Consider the following 14,009-nt stretch of genomic DNA (forward strand, 5'->3'; position numbering starts at 1 on the left):
CCTCCCGCGGGGAGAGCCCCTCACAGCCCCTTCCTGCCCACCGCCACCACACAGGCAATGAAGGGAGGAAGGAAGGCACGGCTGCGTGCAAAAAGGTGGCAGAGGAAGGATGCAAAACGTCTGTTTCATATCTCTGAGGTGCTGTCATGTTTAAATGGGGGAGACTCTTGAGAAACTAGGCACCCAGGGGCTGAATACAACGCCTGCAGGGAAGAAACACTTCTTCCAGCTTCAAAAACAAACTACTTCAAAATCAGCGCCCACAGATTAGGGAAAATGCACCCAGCTGTTCGCTGAACAGGGAGAAGAGGGAAAGGGGGTTTCCTACAACTGCGCTTCACTCAGCGTTCTCCCCAGCTGTGGTCTCCAGCCACCAACTGCAGTAAGCTCCTTCACGTCTCTGCCAGCAGCCTGAAGGCTGTTAGCTTCCATGCTCCAGTAAGCAAGGTGGGACAAGGAGAATAAAAACATAACCACCATCACAACCCATAAGGATTCCAACTGATACAACTGGGGGTTTAACATAAGAACCTCTGCCAAGTGAATTCTGGTATGGGAGAAACAGTCTGGCTTCCTAAAAAGGAAAAAAAACCAACAAAATCACCCCACAAACTGCTTCCCTATTATACTGTGCATGACACTTCACCTCCCCTAAGGGGGAAGCAGAGCTTCACAAAAGGGTAGTGTAAGTAACTCAGTTATCATGGAAGCAGCTGGGTGACAGCAGCATGGTCAGTAGCATTTCCAGCCAAAGCTAAGGCTGAAGCGGGAGTTCAACCTTTGTGTCACGGTAAAGAACCCACTGATCAATGTTATTAAAAAAGAATCAACCAGGCACAATTCCCACTACATAATGCACTGATAAAGGAAAATAAGATACTTTATCTTGCCTCTGTGCGATACCTCTGTTTATACAGGAATGTGAAAGCCTCCTTCTTCTATACTGACTTCATTCCTTTTTTTCCCCTCATACATCATAGTGAAGCCGTTCTTCCCCTCAGTTTGGTTTTATTATAAGCAAATGGGTAATGAAAACGACCACTGGCTTACTATGAAATCACTCTCATAAGTCAGGCATACACATTGTACGCACACACACACTTCAAGGGGTGAGCTGTAATATTCTTTCTCCTTCCAATTACCTCTTCATTTATTTAATCAATTAAAAGATTTTTTTTAATAATAAAATTGTATGTTTGAATTCATACTTACACAGAACAGCTGTAAATAAATTATACTCAAAAAGATAGAGCTTCGTAGGAAAGGCAATTAAAAATCAAAAATCCTACGAGGATTAAGGCCTCTTCAGTGTCCTATGGATGCAATATCCAACTTGGCAGCGTTCAATTTCTAATTCTGAACAGAGTAGAGAGGAATCAAAATGAATCCACAGCACAATTCAGTTCCTTTTTCTTTTCTTTTTTCCCCCTCTGCTTCCTTGGGAGAGGAGAAAACAAGTATTTCTAGAGTTGTTTCTTGCAGGGTGAGAACTACTTCTTTCCTTTACTGTTTTATTTCAGCAGCTGCCTTTTCCTTTTCAGGAGCGCATCTCTGAGAGCCAGCTGGAATAGGAAACAAGAGAGAAATATTCAGGTATTTCAAACTCTCACACCTATAACTATTAAGTAAGCAAACTATTACACCAACAATCCTCCTCAATACACCCACCCATGGGCACAGGCATTTGTAGATAAGATCAGAATTTGTAGATAAGATCAGAAAGTTACAGATCAATTAAAGCCACGTGTAGAGTATTTGATAAATAAACCAGATTTCCTAAGAGAAAGGTACAGCTAACAACTTGCATCATCTAAAGCGGCTTTAATATATTACAGGTGAGGTGGACCTGTAAGATGACTTATGAACCTGAATTATCTTCAAACCAGCTGACTGAGGTGCAATAACACAATAACTGTAACAGCACTGAGGAACCAACGGATCATAGACAAGTTAGTCTCACTCAGCTCTTTCTTACTGCAGTTTTATGACTATTTTATACTCAAGCTTAAAAGCCATTGTTTCATCTCTAAGGTAGACAACATGAATTTGATGCAAGGAGCTGGAAAGAAATAAGAGTATAACAATATTTTCAGCTGTAAAGTTAAGAACTTTGGGTTGTGCTTAGAATTAAGCAGATGTTTCTGTATAAGTTTCACTAAGCCATTTTCAATAATGTGTATTGCTAAGGAAAAATCATGTGTTCAACCTGGGAGAACCACCAATAATTTCTCAGCTAAAACTGGGAGCAACAACTGTCAAGTGCAAACACACACAGTGGCAGAAATGCTGTGGCTGTGCAGTTCAACTTTATATTTCAGGAGTCTGGCTTAAAAGAAACAAGCCTTTCATCAATGCATCAGTATGTCATTTAACATACTGTATAATTTAGGAAAAGGACAGAGTAACAAACTTGTTCCACCGATTAATTCAGCACAAAGGGACCAGAAGAAATCTTGGTCCAGCTGAAAGGTAAGTGGGACATTTTTGGAAAGATTATGAAGCTGCTTTTCAAGGGTGGGAAGAAAAACTGCATGAACAACAAAATTGCTCTGAAGTGGTACATTAGATGTTTTAGTGGGTAAGAAGATTTAACTCTAGACAAAAAGAACGTTCCATCTTATTCTACCACTAAGGAGGGCGGTAGAACACAGTATATTAAAACTACATCACTTCAACCCTCTTTTAACTGGGGCATACAAATCACGGTCAACTGGTGACGTAGTCTAAAGTATCAAAGAACCCTTCCTTTCACTGTTCAGCTGTTGCATTGAAACTCAAAACATTAAATCAGGAACAAGTACTGAAACCATTCCAGATGGCTCTTTTAGAAACAGCAAGTCAAGTTTAAGAGTCATTGTAATCTCAAAAAAAAATAAAGATTAAGGCACTACACTACAATGGAGCCTGTTTTAAGCACATGAATACCTGCTTTTTATGCATATACTTAATATTACCTGTTTTTCCCTGAAAGAACGCTTATTTTTGGTCCGGACATTATGGCTGTATCTCATCATCATAAAGTTCTTCTGCTTTTGCTTTTCTTTATTGGTTGAGCTGGCGAAGGGATTCAATCTTTTTTTCTTTTTCACAAATTCTTTTCTATCGGTTCTTCCAGCCTACAACAGGCAGCACAATATAACAATAGTCATTTGTTTTTCTCTACACTTAACATCCACTGCTAGGTCCTAGGGTAGCAATTATAAATCTGGATTCGATATGACTGAGTGTATGACATGCATTCCTCCACACTGGCTGTATTAAGTAACAGTGAAAACTGGAGGTGTCTATATTCCACCAGCAAGAGACTGTTTATCTGTTACAACCAAGATGCAACATTAGAAAAAGAAAATTAATCGTAACACAGATGGCAGCTGTGCATCTGTACTCCAGTTCCTTATTTCAGACCAGATAAAGCCCACAACCCTTTAAGAAGCCTAAAAGAGGATATGAAATAGCCAAGTTCCTCACCATTGCAGTTGCCAGTCTTGTCTCCTTGTCTGACTTTGGCTTCTTATGGAGATGTTCGATATCTCTGAGTGAAAGCAGCTCTCCTCTACGTATACAAAAAATCCAACAAAAGATTATCATACAAAAGCATCCTCTGACCAGAAGAACAAAAATGCTCACCTGACTTTTCTCTCTCTCTCTCACCTCTTATGCCATTTTCCTGCTATACTCACTCACAAAAGCAGTTCCTGTTCTTTCTCTCAAGCTAAACCTCATTTGTGGGACAACCCCTATAAAACACTTTTTCAAGACCAGCTTGAACAACAACACTTAAGAATCTGGAGATACGACGTTGCAACTACAACAATAACATGCCCATTGGTCTGAACAAGAAAATGAGTCCCACAGCTTCTCTCAATGCCTCTTGCTTTTTCTAACAGGTATAAGTAAATCCCCTAGGCCAGGATCCGCTTGAAGCTGTGTGGCTGTTTGCCACCTGTCACCAGCTGTGAATGACCAAGTTCTACATCTGCTGGCAATCAGGAGTTACATCACCAGCCTGTGGGTGAAAGAAAGCACTTGTCAGCATTTCATATCCTACCTGCGCTCCTCTTCATCATCTATTTCAATATTTTTCCTCTTTATAGCTTTGCCCGGTGCAGAACTGATTTCCTTGGAGAGCTGGGCAAGACGTATTCTGTGGAAGTCTTCCTGAGTTAGCAGCCTGCTTGTACTGACTGCCGCAGCTTTGGCTTTCCGTTCCTCTATGGGCATGCTTTTGACCTTCTCTGCCTTTTGAAATAAGAACAAAGCATCATCATCCTGACCTTTGCAAGCAAATTCTATGCCATAGTCAATGACCTTTGCCTCCCAAATATCTACATATGAATAACACTGCTTGGAAATGATCCAAACAGTTGTCAGGACTCTTAGAAGTTTCATATCCTGTGTGGTTGTTAGAAGAAAGGAATAGCTCAATGTTTTAATAGTTCAGAGCAGATAAAAGCACTCACCATGCAAACATTATAGCTTTGCAATAGAACAGAATTCCCCAACTTTCTCCCTTCATCCTGACAATACACACTTCTGCACAGGTGCACAAGTATACCTAGTATACCTCACCTCACTGATTCTGGTCAAATTACCCTATGCAGTTAGTTAAAGGCAGTCACGTGAAAGTATAGAGCAACAGAATCTGGACTGCTATTAGCAAGTCCCATTTCTATTTAGGGTGGAAGGCATTTGGAACTCACCACTTCTTGCTGCTCCTCATCCGAAGAGTGGTGCACATCAATCCACTCCCCATCTTCACTGTCATCCTCCTCACTCATACTAGCACTTTCCCATCCATCTGCTCAAGGGAAGAAATGCACAGAGCTGCTAGTACAAACTTGGTTTGACTGTTTGAGTTTCAGACAATTTTAGAGTGGATACCAAACTCTCATCACCCTTCTCTATCTGCTAACAACATGCCCAGGAACACGCTCACCAAACAGGTGATCTGCAGGATCTCAGCATCCCAACATCAGAACCACACACTACAAAGACTGAAGGTACTTCACACATCTGGTCATCCTGAAGTAAATCCGCAGCTGAACAGACCAGTAGCTCCAACACTTCCCCACTCACAAGCTCAGCAACCAAATTACACCTGGCTTGCAATGTCAAAGCCTCACATTGCACAACTCTGAAAGTGACTGATTTAAAGCTGATTTTGAAGCCGAGATGCCTTTCTACTTCTCTGACCTCTTGGCACACCTGCAGCTATGGACATGTTAGTGATATCCACATACAGCAGTGTAAGATATTTGAACACACGCTTCTAGAACAAACTTTGTAAAGCACCTGTTCTATCTTGTAATTATTGTGAGCTGCAATCTCCTTGACATATTTTGTTACGAACATACAATAAGCATGCAACAATGGTGATCTTATTCACTCAAAACAAAGCTAGCCATAGAAGATACCTAAGGAGTATGCAAGAATTTAGCACTGCAGCAAGCTGTATTGTAACCTATGCTTAGTAAAGTGTAACTCGCATATTATGCTAAAGGCTCTCAAAACAATGAGCTGCGTTTTGGAGAGACTCTGAAGAAATGCAGCACTTTGCAAATGTTAATTGTGTCACACTGTTCCCTCTTCCATCTCAATGCACACAGTATGAAGAAATGCAGTTGACCACTAGATCTTTCTGGATAAACTGCATTTAACTCAAGGACAAGTACCAGTGCTTCACACAAGACAAACACACATATGCAAACCATGCAGCTCATGAGAGCAGCAAATCAAACACATGAACACCAAGTTTTAAGTCCAAATAAAACCCTAGTGGTGATGATGCACAAAATTGAAGTAATAAAGAAGAAAGGTCTACCTTCTTGGTTTCCTCCTTTTTCTTCTTGATTCTCAACCTCCAGTACTTCTGCCCCTGGAATATAGTCCTTGGCATCCAGTTCTCCATATTCATGAATCCTGGCTTCCACCGAGGCCTCAGTAGGTTTACCCTATAGGTAAACAAAATACATGCTAAGCAGGCTCCTATTTTAATTCCTACAAATCTATCAAAAATATATAGGGTGGATTATACAAAAATTCTGCATGATGAAACAACAATAAGTATCTTCAACTACTGTAAAGTTGAACTAATTCTAGAAAGACAGGTTTCTATATCACTTCTGTCAATGAGTTTGATAAATTTGTACTAAGGCAGCCTTGAAACAAGAGGAAAGCATGTCAAAATCCAGCAAGAGAACAGTCATGGAGAGAGAAATACACAGTCCCAACATGTTTGCAAGACACTATGAGACTCTATCATCATCATTTTTGAACACGTGAGCTTATGCGTGCTGTGATTGAACTACACAGAAAACCACCCTTACCCGGAATTTCTTCTGCAGCATCTCAGGATTCAGGGAACGGAAAAGGTGTATCAGAGTTCTCGCAGACATCACCACATCTATCCAGAAAAAAAGGGTCAGCATTAAGTACAAAATAGCAGAATCCAAAGCAAACAGAAAGTTCATTTCCATAATCGTTATTTACAGCCCACTCATGCAATTTCTTGAGTTACAACTCCGTACTGATTTCACCAGTGCTCTTAGAGCCAAATATTCACTAGCTAGTAGCCAATCTTCTCTACTTCTGTCGATTATTTCCTATGCCTTAACTACCCATGACTGTTTTTGTCTATGCATACGCACAGAAACGCAACAGGCATATTGGAAGTGATACCTTTCAGTCCACATTAAAGAAATACCACTTACAGAACTGTTATGAAAGCTATAACAACTGATGACCAGATGATACAGCGAAAAAGATATAAGGATACAGAAGTCCTATCCATGCAATACACTCACTTTTATTTTTATGATTTTTGTAGTGAACGAGGTCACGAAGCAGATCTTCAGTCATGGCTAATGGACATCTTGCAGTGATTTCCTTTATTGCATTGATTCTAAAAATTCAAAAGGGAAATATTTTCCTGAATAGCACAGTTAGCAGAAACTCTCATTGTCCCGGTAACTGACTGAGTTACCTCAAACTTGATGCCTCTTATAATAGAACATGAACTAAAATAAAGAGGAACATCCATAGGACACATTCTGCCACAAAAACTTAACATATTTCATTTGCATTCTGCATCTATTTTGTCTGCCCTTAGGCCTCAGGTTTCTGCAAGTGAAGTCTGGGTCCAAACATTCACAAAAAGCTTTTGGAACAGTCACCAGGGATAAGTAATGTGAAAATGAAGAAATGGCTTTGCTGTCAACCACAGACTTTCAAAGGACAGCAATAAAGAAAGCCTGTGTTCTAATTCGAGTTTCCTTCTAAATTACCTTTATGCACAGTCAGTACACTAAACTCACTGCTGGACTAAAACCACACTGAGATGAAAAAAACAATTCAAGAAATATACTGTATACAGGTACATAGTTAAGCTCTTTCCTATACTTACTCATATTCTACTCTGCCTGTAGCAGACATTTTGCAAGTTTATGATTAGATACAGTCCTAACTTGTTTTTATTCAAGTATCAAGTTGGTTTTTAAAAGCAGAGATGAATGACAGCAATAGGCTGCAAACAATGTATATTTTTTTACTCCCCACACAGAGTTCTACAGTTTTAATGAGGTTTTGTACCCACCCTACAGTCATGACCTCCCCAGAATTCTTGTCAGTGACAAAGTTGTTGGCAATGGTCATCAAAACTGATTGGATAATCTGAAAATTAAAGAAAAAAGTGAATATATTTACTATTCATTTAATGTAACCGTGAAAATTGTTATATCTTATTAACAGACAACAGAGCCCTTTTCACAGAACGGCAGAGCTCAGGACTTGCCACTATAGCTTGCAACTAACTTTTGGACAAATTCTCCTGCAGAAATGAAGAATTCAAGCACAGGGATTGTCTCCTTTCGTGCAAAGCAACGCCTTACAACTTACAGAAATACCCAAGGAAGCAAAACATTCCTTTGTGCTTTTCAAGAAGAATAATCTGACCAGATTCCTTGTTTCCCTCCCCCAGTGAGAGGACTCAACAGTCAGTACTCCCATGCTGGCCCACCCAGAAGTAGGTGAATTACTGACCTCAGGTGGTACCAGCTGGTGCGAAGCATGTGCAGCAAACAGAAGAATCTTTGTCACTTCTGGGATAAAAGAGAAAAAGAGTGGGGAAAAGACATCAAAGCATATCAACAGAACTTACTGTGGTCAGTAACAATATTCACCAACACAGCTACCTCCACGAGATCCTTGAGAACTTAAGTTTCAAAGTTATTTCAGGCTGGAATTATCTGGGACATCTTGTAGAAGTATATCTTCTGTCCCACCAAGCATTAGGAACACGTACTGCTCTCCACCCCAGCAGCAGACTTTAAGAGCCAGCTACACCCAAATATGCATTCCCACTGCAGACCAAAATGCCAGGAAAACAAAGCAGCAAAAGACACTCACAGCTTTGCTCAACTAGTGAGGATCTGAAAGGAACTAGGAACTCTGCAGATTCACTTCACCCCATTGCTGGGGATTCTTAAACACTCAAGTCAGGAAAATCAAGTCCATTCCTTGTTCTGGACAATAAGAGCCATCTGCCTCCTTCATCCATCACTCTCTGGACTACCCTTACTTCCTACTCACAGCACCACTTTTAGGAACTAACTGTATATGTGATATGATGGGCCAAGATTGCTATCTACTAGTAGCTGCTTACCTCTCTGATGGGGCTGCAGGAATCTCTGAATGAAGGGGTAGAAGTTGAAAAGAAAAAGCTGCAAGGATGATAAAATTTGTAACAGGTTAGCTGCTTTTGTTATAACTTAGCATCATTTTCACAATCTGGTATGTTGTAAAAATTAATGATTCTACATAGCCTGCTCCTCAAATGCCTCATATTTTAACTGCATGACACATTCTCCAGTCACAAGCATGAAACACACAGATGAGGAAGGGACTCCAATCAGTGCAGTCTGCTGCATGTTCTCCTGACTTCAGGAACACAGTCTTTTCTCCCAGAGCAGGCTGTCCCTAAATACAAGTTAATTGTACTACACAAAGAGACTGTGTACCTCGTGTATTCCAATTAGCCTGGATATTAGGTCCATGAGCATCATCTTCACTTCAAATCGTTCCTTACAGTTCTCCAGCTGCTTCAGCAGTCTCTCTGCAAAATCTAGAAGCAATAATAGATTTATAGTAGACTGTGAACAATTCAGCTGAGACCAAATTAAGAAGGGCAGCCAAGGCTTTGTTGCTTGGTTTCAAGTTCTAGTGTCTTGCACAAAAGAAACCACAGGCACTGAGAGCACTGTTCCCAGTACATTACTTTTCCCCTTGCATGCCTAGAAAATCTAAAGTTTTAACAGGTCTAGAAAAAAAGAAAACTAGCAGAAGTTTTGCAAAATCATAAAAACAGTCAATATTTAACACTAGGGTTTTTGTTTTGTTTTAAAAAGATACATTTGGAACCACCTGAAAAACAAAATCCCTGGAGGCTCACTACATCAGACTGCAAATGTGTGAAGTTGTACAACAAAAGAAGGTTATAACATTCAAATGGGATGCACATCTTGCTCTGTAGCAACCTGAAGCAATGATGTAACATTGCATCTTCTTTATCTGCCCTTCTAGAAGTGTTCCACTTGGACAACTGCAATAAGATCTTGCACTTTTAAGTACTATGAAACTCTAGGATAAGAGATGCCAGAAGTACCACACTGTCCCCAGTGACTCCTTGCAGTTTTGCCCAAACTTCCATGTCTGAGATTAACACAAAGTTAGAAAAGAATACAAAATAAGTTAGAAAACACAGAAGGTGATATGTGCTTACCCTGGGGATCATGAATCAAGTGAATAGCAGAAAAGTTGAACACCTCTGGCTTGCCTTTCTTCTTGTGTTTCTGCATGACAAAAAGTGTAAATGAAACATTTTCTCATTCCATAAAAAAGCTGCAGATGCTTCAGTACCAGGCTGCCATTTCTCATTATTCCCTTCTAAAAGAGGAATGGACAGGCTGGAGAGCTGGGCAGTAAAAAAAACGAATGAGGTTTAACAAAAGCAAGTGTAGAGCCTTGCACCTAGGGAGAAATAATTGCATGCACCAATACAGGCTGGGGGATGGCCTGCTGGAGAGCAGCTCTGCAGAGAGGGACCTATGTGTCCTGGTGGATGACAGGCTGGCCATGAGCCAGCAGTGTGCCCTCATGGCCAAAAGGCCCAATGGCATACTGGGGTGCATTAAAAAGAGTGCATCCAGCATGTCAAAGGAGGCGATCCTCCCCCTCTACTCTGCCCTGGTGAGGCCTCATCTGGAATACTGTGAGCAGTTCTGGGCTCCCCAGTACAAAAAAAGGCAGGGATCTCTTGGAAAGAGTTCAGCAGAGGGTCACGAAGATGGTGAAGGGCCTGGAGCTTCTCCCCTATGAAGAAAGGCTGAGTGAACTGGATTTGTTTAGCCTTGAGAAAAGAAGACATGGCAAATGCCTGAAGAATGGGTGTTAGAACACGTAAGGAGCTTTGCTTCAAACAGATGACACAAGATAGCTATTATGACAGTGAAAAAAGATTAAGCTAAACACCAGCAAGTCAGACACCACTCTCCTCACCTTGAGAACCTTCATTGCTTTCTCCAGTTTCTTCTTGCGCTTGCTGGTTTTCTTGCTAGTTCCATACCGCACCATCAGATCTCTGGCTGTCTGGCCATCATCCTTCACAATGAAAACAAGACTCAAGTAAAAAAATCAGACTTCAAACAAAATGCAAAAGTAGTATCAATGTTTTTTGGGATCATGTACTACCTTTGAAAATTGTCTCCTCCCACCTAAATTTCATCATACAGAGACAACAGCCTTTAAAAAAAAAATCACAATTCCACAAAACCAACTAATACAAGAGAGGTCACGAACACATCACAGCACATCAGCACCATAATTCTTACAGCTAGGTAATCACAGACTACTATACAGTCTTATACAAATAGTCACATTCCAGTATTAGGAGGTTCTACATTGAAATTGCATCAAGTTATCAGCCTTTCAGGATAAATGAATTTTGTTTGTAAATAAATGTGAAATTGAATCCAATAGGAAAAAAAAAATAAGCCTGCTTCCTAAACACCAGGTGAATGTCTCTTCTCACAACTCAATAACTACATCTACTCACCCATAAGTTTAAAAAAGAAAAACAAACAAGCAAAAAAACCCAACTGGTCAGTCCTCTTAGAAGTGAATTCCTTATCATTCCTAATCATTCCTTAAAAATGAGTATGAGAACACAAGGAAGCTCTTAGTTGATAGGCAAACAGCAAAAGCATCCTGCTAACATTCCTGGTCAACTGGCAACAAATGTTGGGGAGGTGGACAGCCAACTAGAGGAAACAAGACTGAAGTGTCAGCAGAACAGAAGAGGACACATTGCTGTAGTAAATGCCAGCAGGATGACTGCTCTTAAACAATTTGAAGACCTGAGAATATTTAATTTCAACACCCACCTCAGAGTCTGAGTCACTGTCTTGTTCCTCATCTTCATCCTTCCCAAGGAAGAACTTCAAACCAGCAACTAATACCTGAAAAATGAAGTTGATGTAGAGCACAACAAATAGACAAAAGTATTTACTAGAGACAAACATCCCTCTCAGAGGTTACACTAAGAAACTACCAATTATTCATAGGCATGGATACAAAAAGAAAGTGAATCAGATCAAAGTGTTCCATACAAAGTCGATTTCTGCTGCCAACCCCCAACAACCAGAGCCACACAAAGGACCAGCAGGCAGCTGGGCTTCTATAGTGACAGGAGCAAATCCAATGATGCACATTTCCTTTCTATACTTTGAAACTGCTCTATGACAATGTTATTGGTAATTCCTGAACAGCTGATACCAGATCAACTGTGCTCAGTACTACGGAAGAACATCTCAAAGCACTGAATGTGTTTTAAAGCATCCGGCAGTGCAGAACCTATGCAGATGACAGGCAGCCTCAGATCCACTCAAACCCAGGCAGGTTAGCAGTTCCCATCCCATTTAACAAATAAAAGCCGTAACAGTGCTAATGAACGGGCTATATCCTAACAGTGTCTCCTGAGTAGCTGTGGAAAGTACACCCATCCTCCCCATACCAGCATGTATTTGCAATAGAACAAGCTTCTCATTCTCTCATCCACAGTTTCAAGTTATTTCAGTTCTCACCTTTGTCACTTTGGAAAAGCAGGCAGTTGTGATGACATTTACTGTTTTGGCATCATTCCTTGAACAAAAGAAAATATTCTTTTACTTCAAGCCTGGCAATTTCCAATGTATTCTCAAAATATTAAGTTGCATGAACTTCTAAAAATCAATCTGAATTTCTATCGAATCTGATGGACTTAAAAACCTTCCTGTTGAAACTGCAAGTCTTTTCCTTTCAGCAACAAAGATGATAAATACATTAAGTTTGAGGCTCTCCACATTACATCTTGCACTACACGCCATAAGCAACATCAGGATGAGTGCCCCACAGTAAGTGGGGAAACAGGACAAGGCTGCCAAACCTACCAAATATTCCTTCTGTAGAGTTCAATCATCACATCCAGAGAGATCTTGGCAGCAGTTGGATTGCTGTCTCTCAGCATAGTATACATGAAGTTCTGCAGTGTCTAAGAAAACAGTTTGGAAGAATTTATTAAACATCTTTCTCAATGAAAAGTAGCAAACTGCATCAGAAAGATACAATACTTACTGTATTTATTTTATTGTTCTTGTGTTTAGCATTTATGTTCTTGATGTCTGTCACAATGTGAGTATACAGTGTCTGTAAGAGGGAGAGCAAAGAAATAACTTAAGCAAGTCGCACCAGGAACACAGCAGATGCATCACAATTTTCCCCACAGTCTCCAAGTACTAAAATGAAACCAGACTCATCACTGATAATATTTTCTCATTGTTACTGAAGATGGAAAAGCAACAAGAAGTTACTTTGAGTCTTCATATATGCTTGATTTCTATCTATTTGAAAAAGCATACTTGAAGTTACAGTGAGATAGGAAAAGAAGTAAAACAGCTTACAGCAGCATGCTTCATGACTAATAAGATGTACAGACCAAGTATTCCCTTTGGCACTTCTAGTTTCCAAAAGAGCAGAGCTATCTGAAACTTAATTATTTCATTAGCAAGAAATGCTGAACACCCGTTCATCAGGGCTGCATTACTTTACTAAGCCTGTCAAAACCCAATGGAAGGCGAGACCACTATTTGTAACCACAGCTTACTTTTCGCAGAAGCTTATCATGACATCTCAGCAGCTGAAAGAAGAGCTCCAGCAAACTTGTCGCATTGATCAGATTCTTGTTTCTTAACAACATCAAAGCCTTGCAGAAGGTCTGGATGAGAAACAGAGGTTAGAATCCAAACTTGACCACAGTCCTCAGCTGCCAGCTTTATCCTCAGTACATCATATCCTACAGGAGATGAGTACTCCCAGACGCCTTACCATTCGAAGGTCAGCATCCAGCACCGTGTGGTGGTACGAGAGCAGCTCCTTCAGCTGCTGGGGGAAGTTGGCCATGTGTTCTGGGTAGCAGTGTGCAACCTGGGCAAAGACAGCTCGGTCAGCTCTCTACTGAAACCCTCAGATATGAAACTTAGAGCTCCGTGAAACGCACCATAGACCAACACAGCGCCCATAGGCCCGATGGCAGGCCCGTCCTACCTGCGCCAGGAACAGCACCAGCTCCGCCAGCTCCTTGTTGGGCTTATCCGGCTGGAAGGTGAAGATCTCCACATGGGACTGATAGTGGTGGTACTGCTGCAGGAACTACAAACACACAGCGCTGGCCTTTAATTCAGACGGAATTACCACCCATTACCATTACCATGCACCCATTACCGCCCATACCCTCTTACCTCCTCGGTGTATGACGTGGGGTCGCGCTTGATGAGGTTCTGCAGCTGAGGCAGGTTGCTGGGCAGCTTGTTCCCCTGGCGGCCCGACATCGCGCCGGTTCCCCACACACACCACCCGACGCATGAGCTACCGGCTGTGTGCCGCCATCTTAGCCCCGCCCCGCGGCGGATCCCGACGAGGGT

General features: G+C 41.2%; 1 protein-coding gene across 1 annotated transcript; it reads right to left on the reverse strand.

Annotated features, from left to right (window-relative positions):
- Positions 1-1,122: 1,122 nt before the first annotated feature.
- Positions 1,123-14,007, reverse strand: SDAD1 (SDA1 domain containing 1). Its single transcript, XM_015861482.2, has 22 exons — positions 13,827-14,007; positions 13,633-13,737; positions 13,414-13,512; positions 13,193-13,303; positions 12,664-12,735; positions 12,480-12,580; positions 12,135-12,192; positions 11,436-11,510; positions 10,552-10,653; positions 9,776-9,845; positions 9,015-9,118; positions 8,660-8,717; positions 8,038-8,096; positions 7,592-7,668; positions 6,804-6,901; positions 6,327-6,403; positions 5,822-5,951; positions 4,701-4,798; positions 4,049-4,239; positions 3,469-3,553; positions 2,955-3,116; positions 1,123-1,562 (listed from the first exon to the last, which is right to left on the reverse strand). Exons 1-22 carry the CDS (start codon positions 13,914-13,916, stop codon positions 1,512-1,514), a joined length of 2,073 nt encoding a protein of 690 aa, XP_015716968.1. The 5' UTR covers positions 13,917-14,007; the 3' UTR covers positions 1,123-1,511.
- Positions 14,008-14,009: the final 2 nt, after the last annotated feature.

The sequence above is a fragment of the Coturnix japonica genome, chromosome 4 (assembly GCF_001577835.2).
Source record: "Coturnix japonica isolate 7356 chromosome 4, Coturnix japonica 2.1, whole genome shotgun sequence".
In the NCBI taxonomy this organism is placed as follows: domain Eukaryota; kingdom Metazoa; phylum Chordata; class Aves; order Galliformes; family Phasianidae; genus Coturnix; species Coturnix japonica.

Bases quoted from the DNA above. Each gene is read 5' to 3' on its own strand.
- SDAD1 (XM_015861482.2), bottom strand. From the start codon at position 13,916: ATGTCGGGCCGCCAGGGGAACAAGCTGCCCAGCAACCTGCCTCAGCTG. The intron at 12,193-12,479 runs GTAGGTTTGGCA...CTTTTGTTCAAG, and splicing joins CTCTACAGAAGGAATATTTG to GAATGATGCCAAAACAGTAA. The intron at 7,669-8,037 runs GTCAGTAATTCA...TTTAATTTTCAG, and splicing joins ACCAGCTGGTACCACCTGAG to ATTATCCAATCAGTTTTGAT.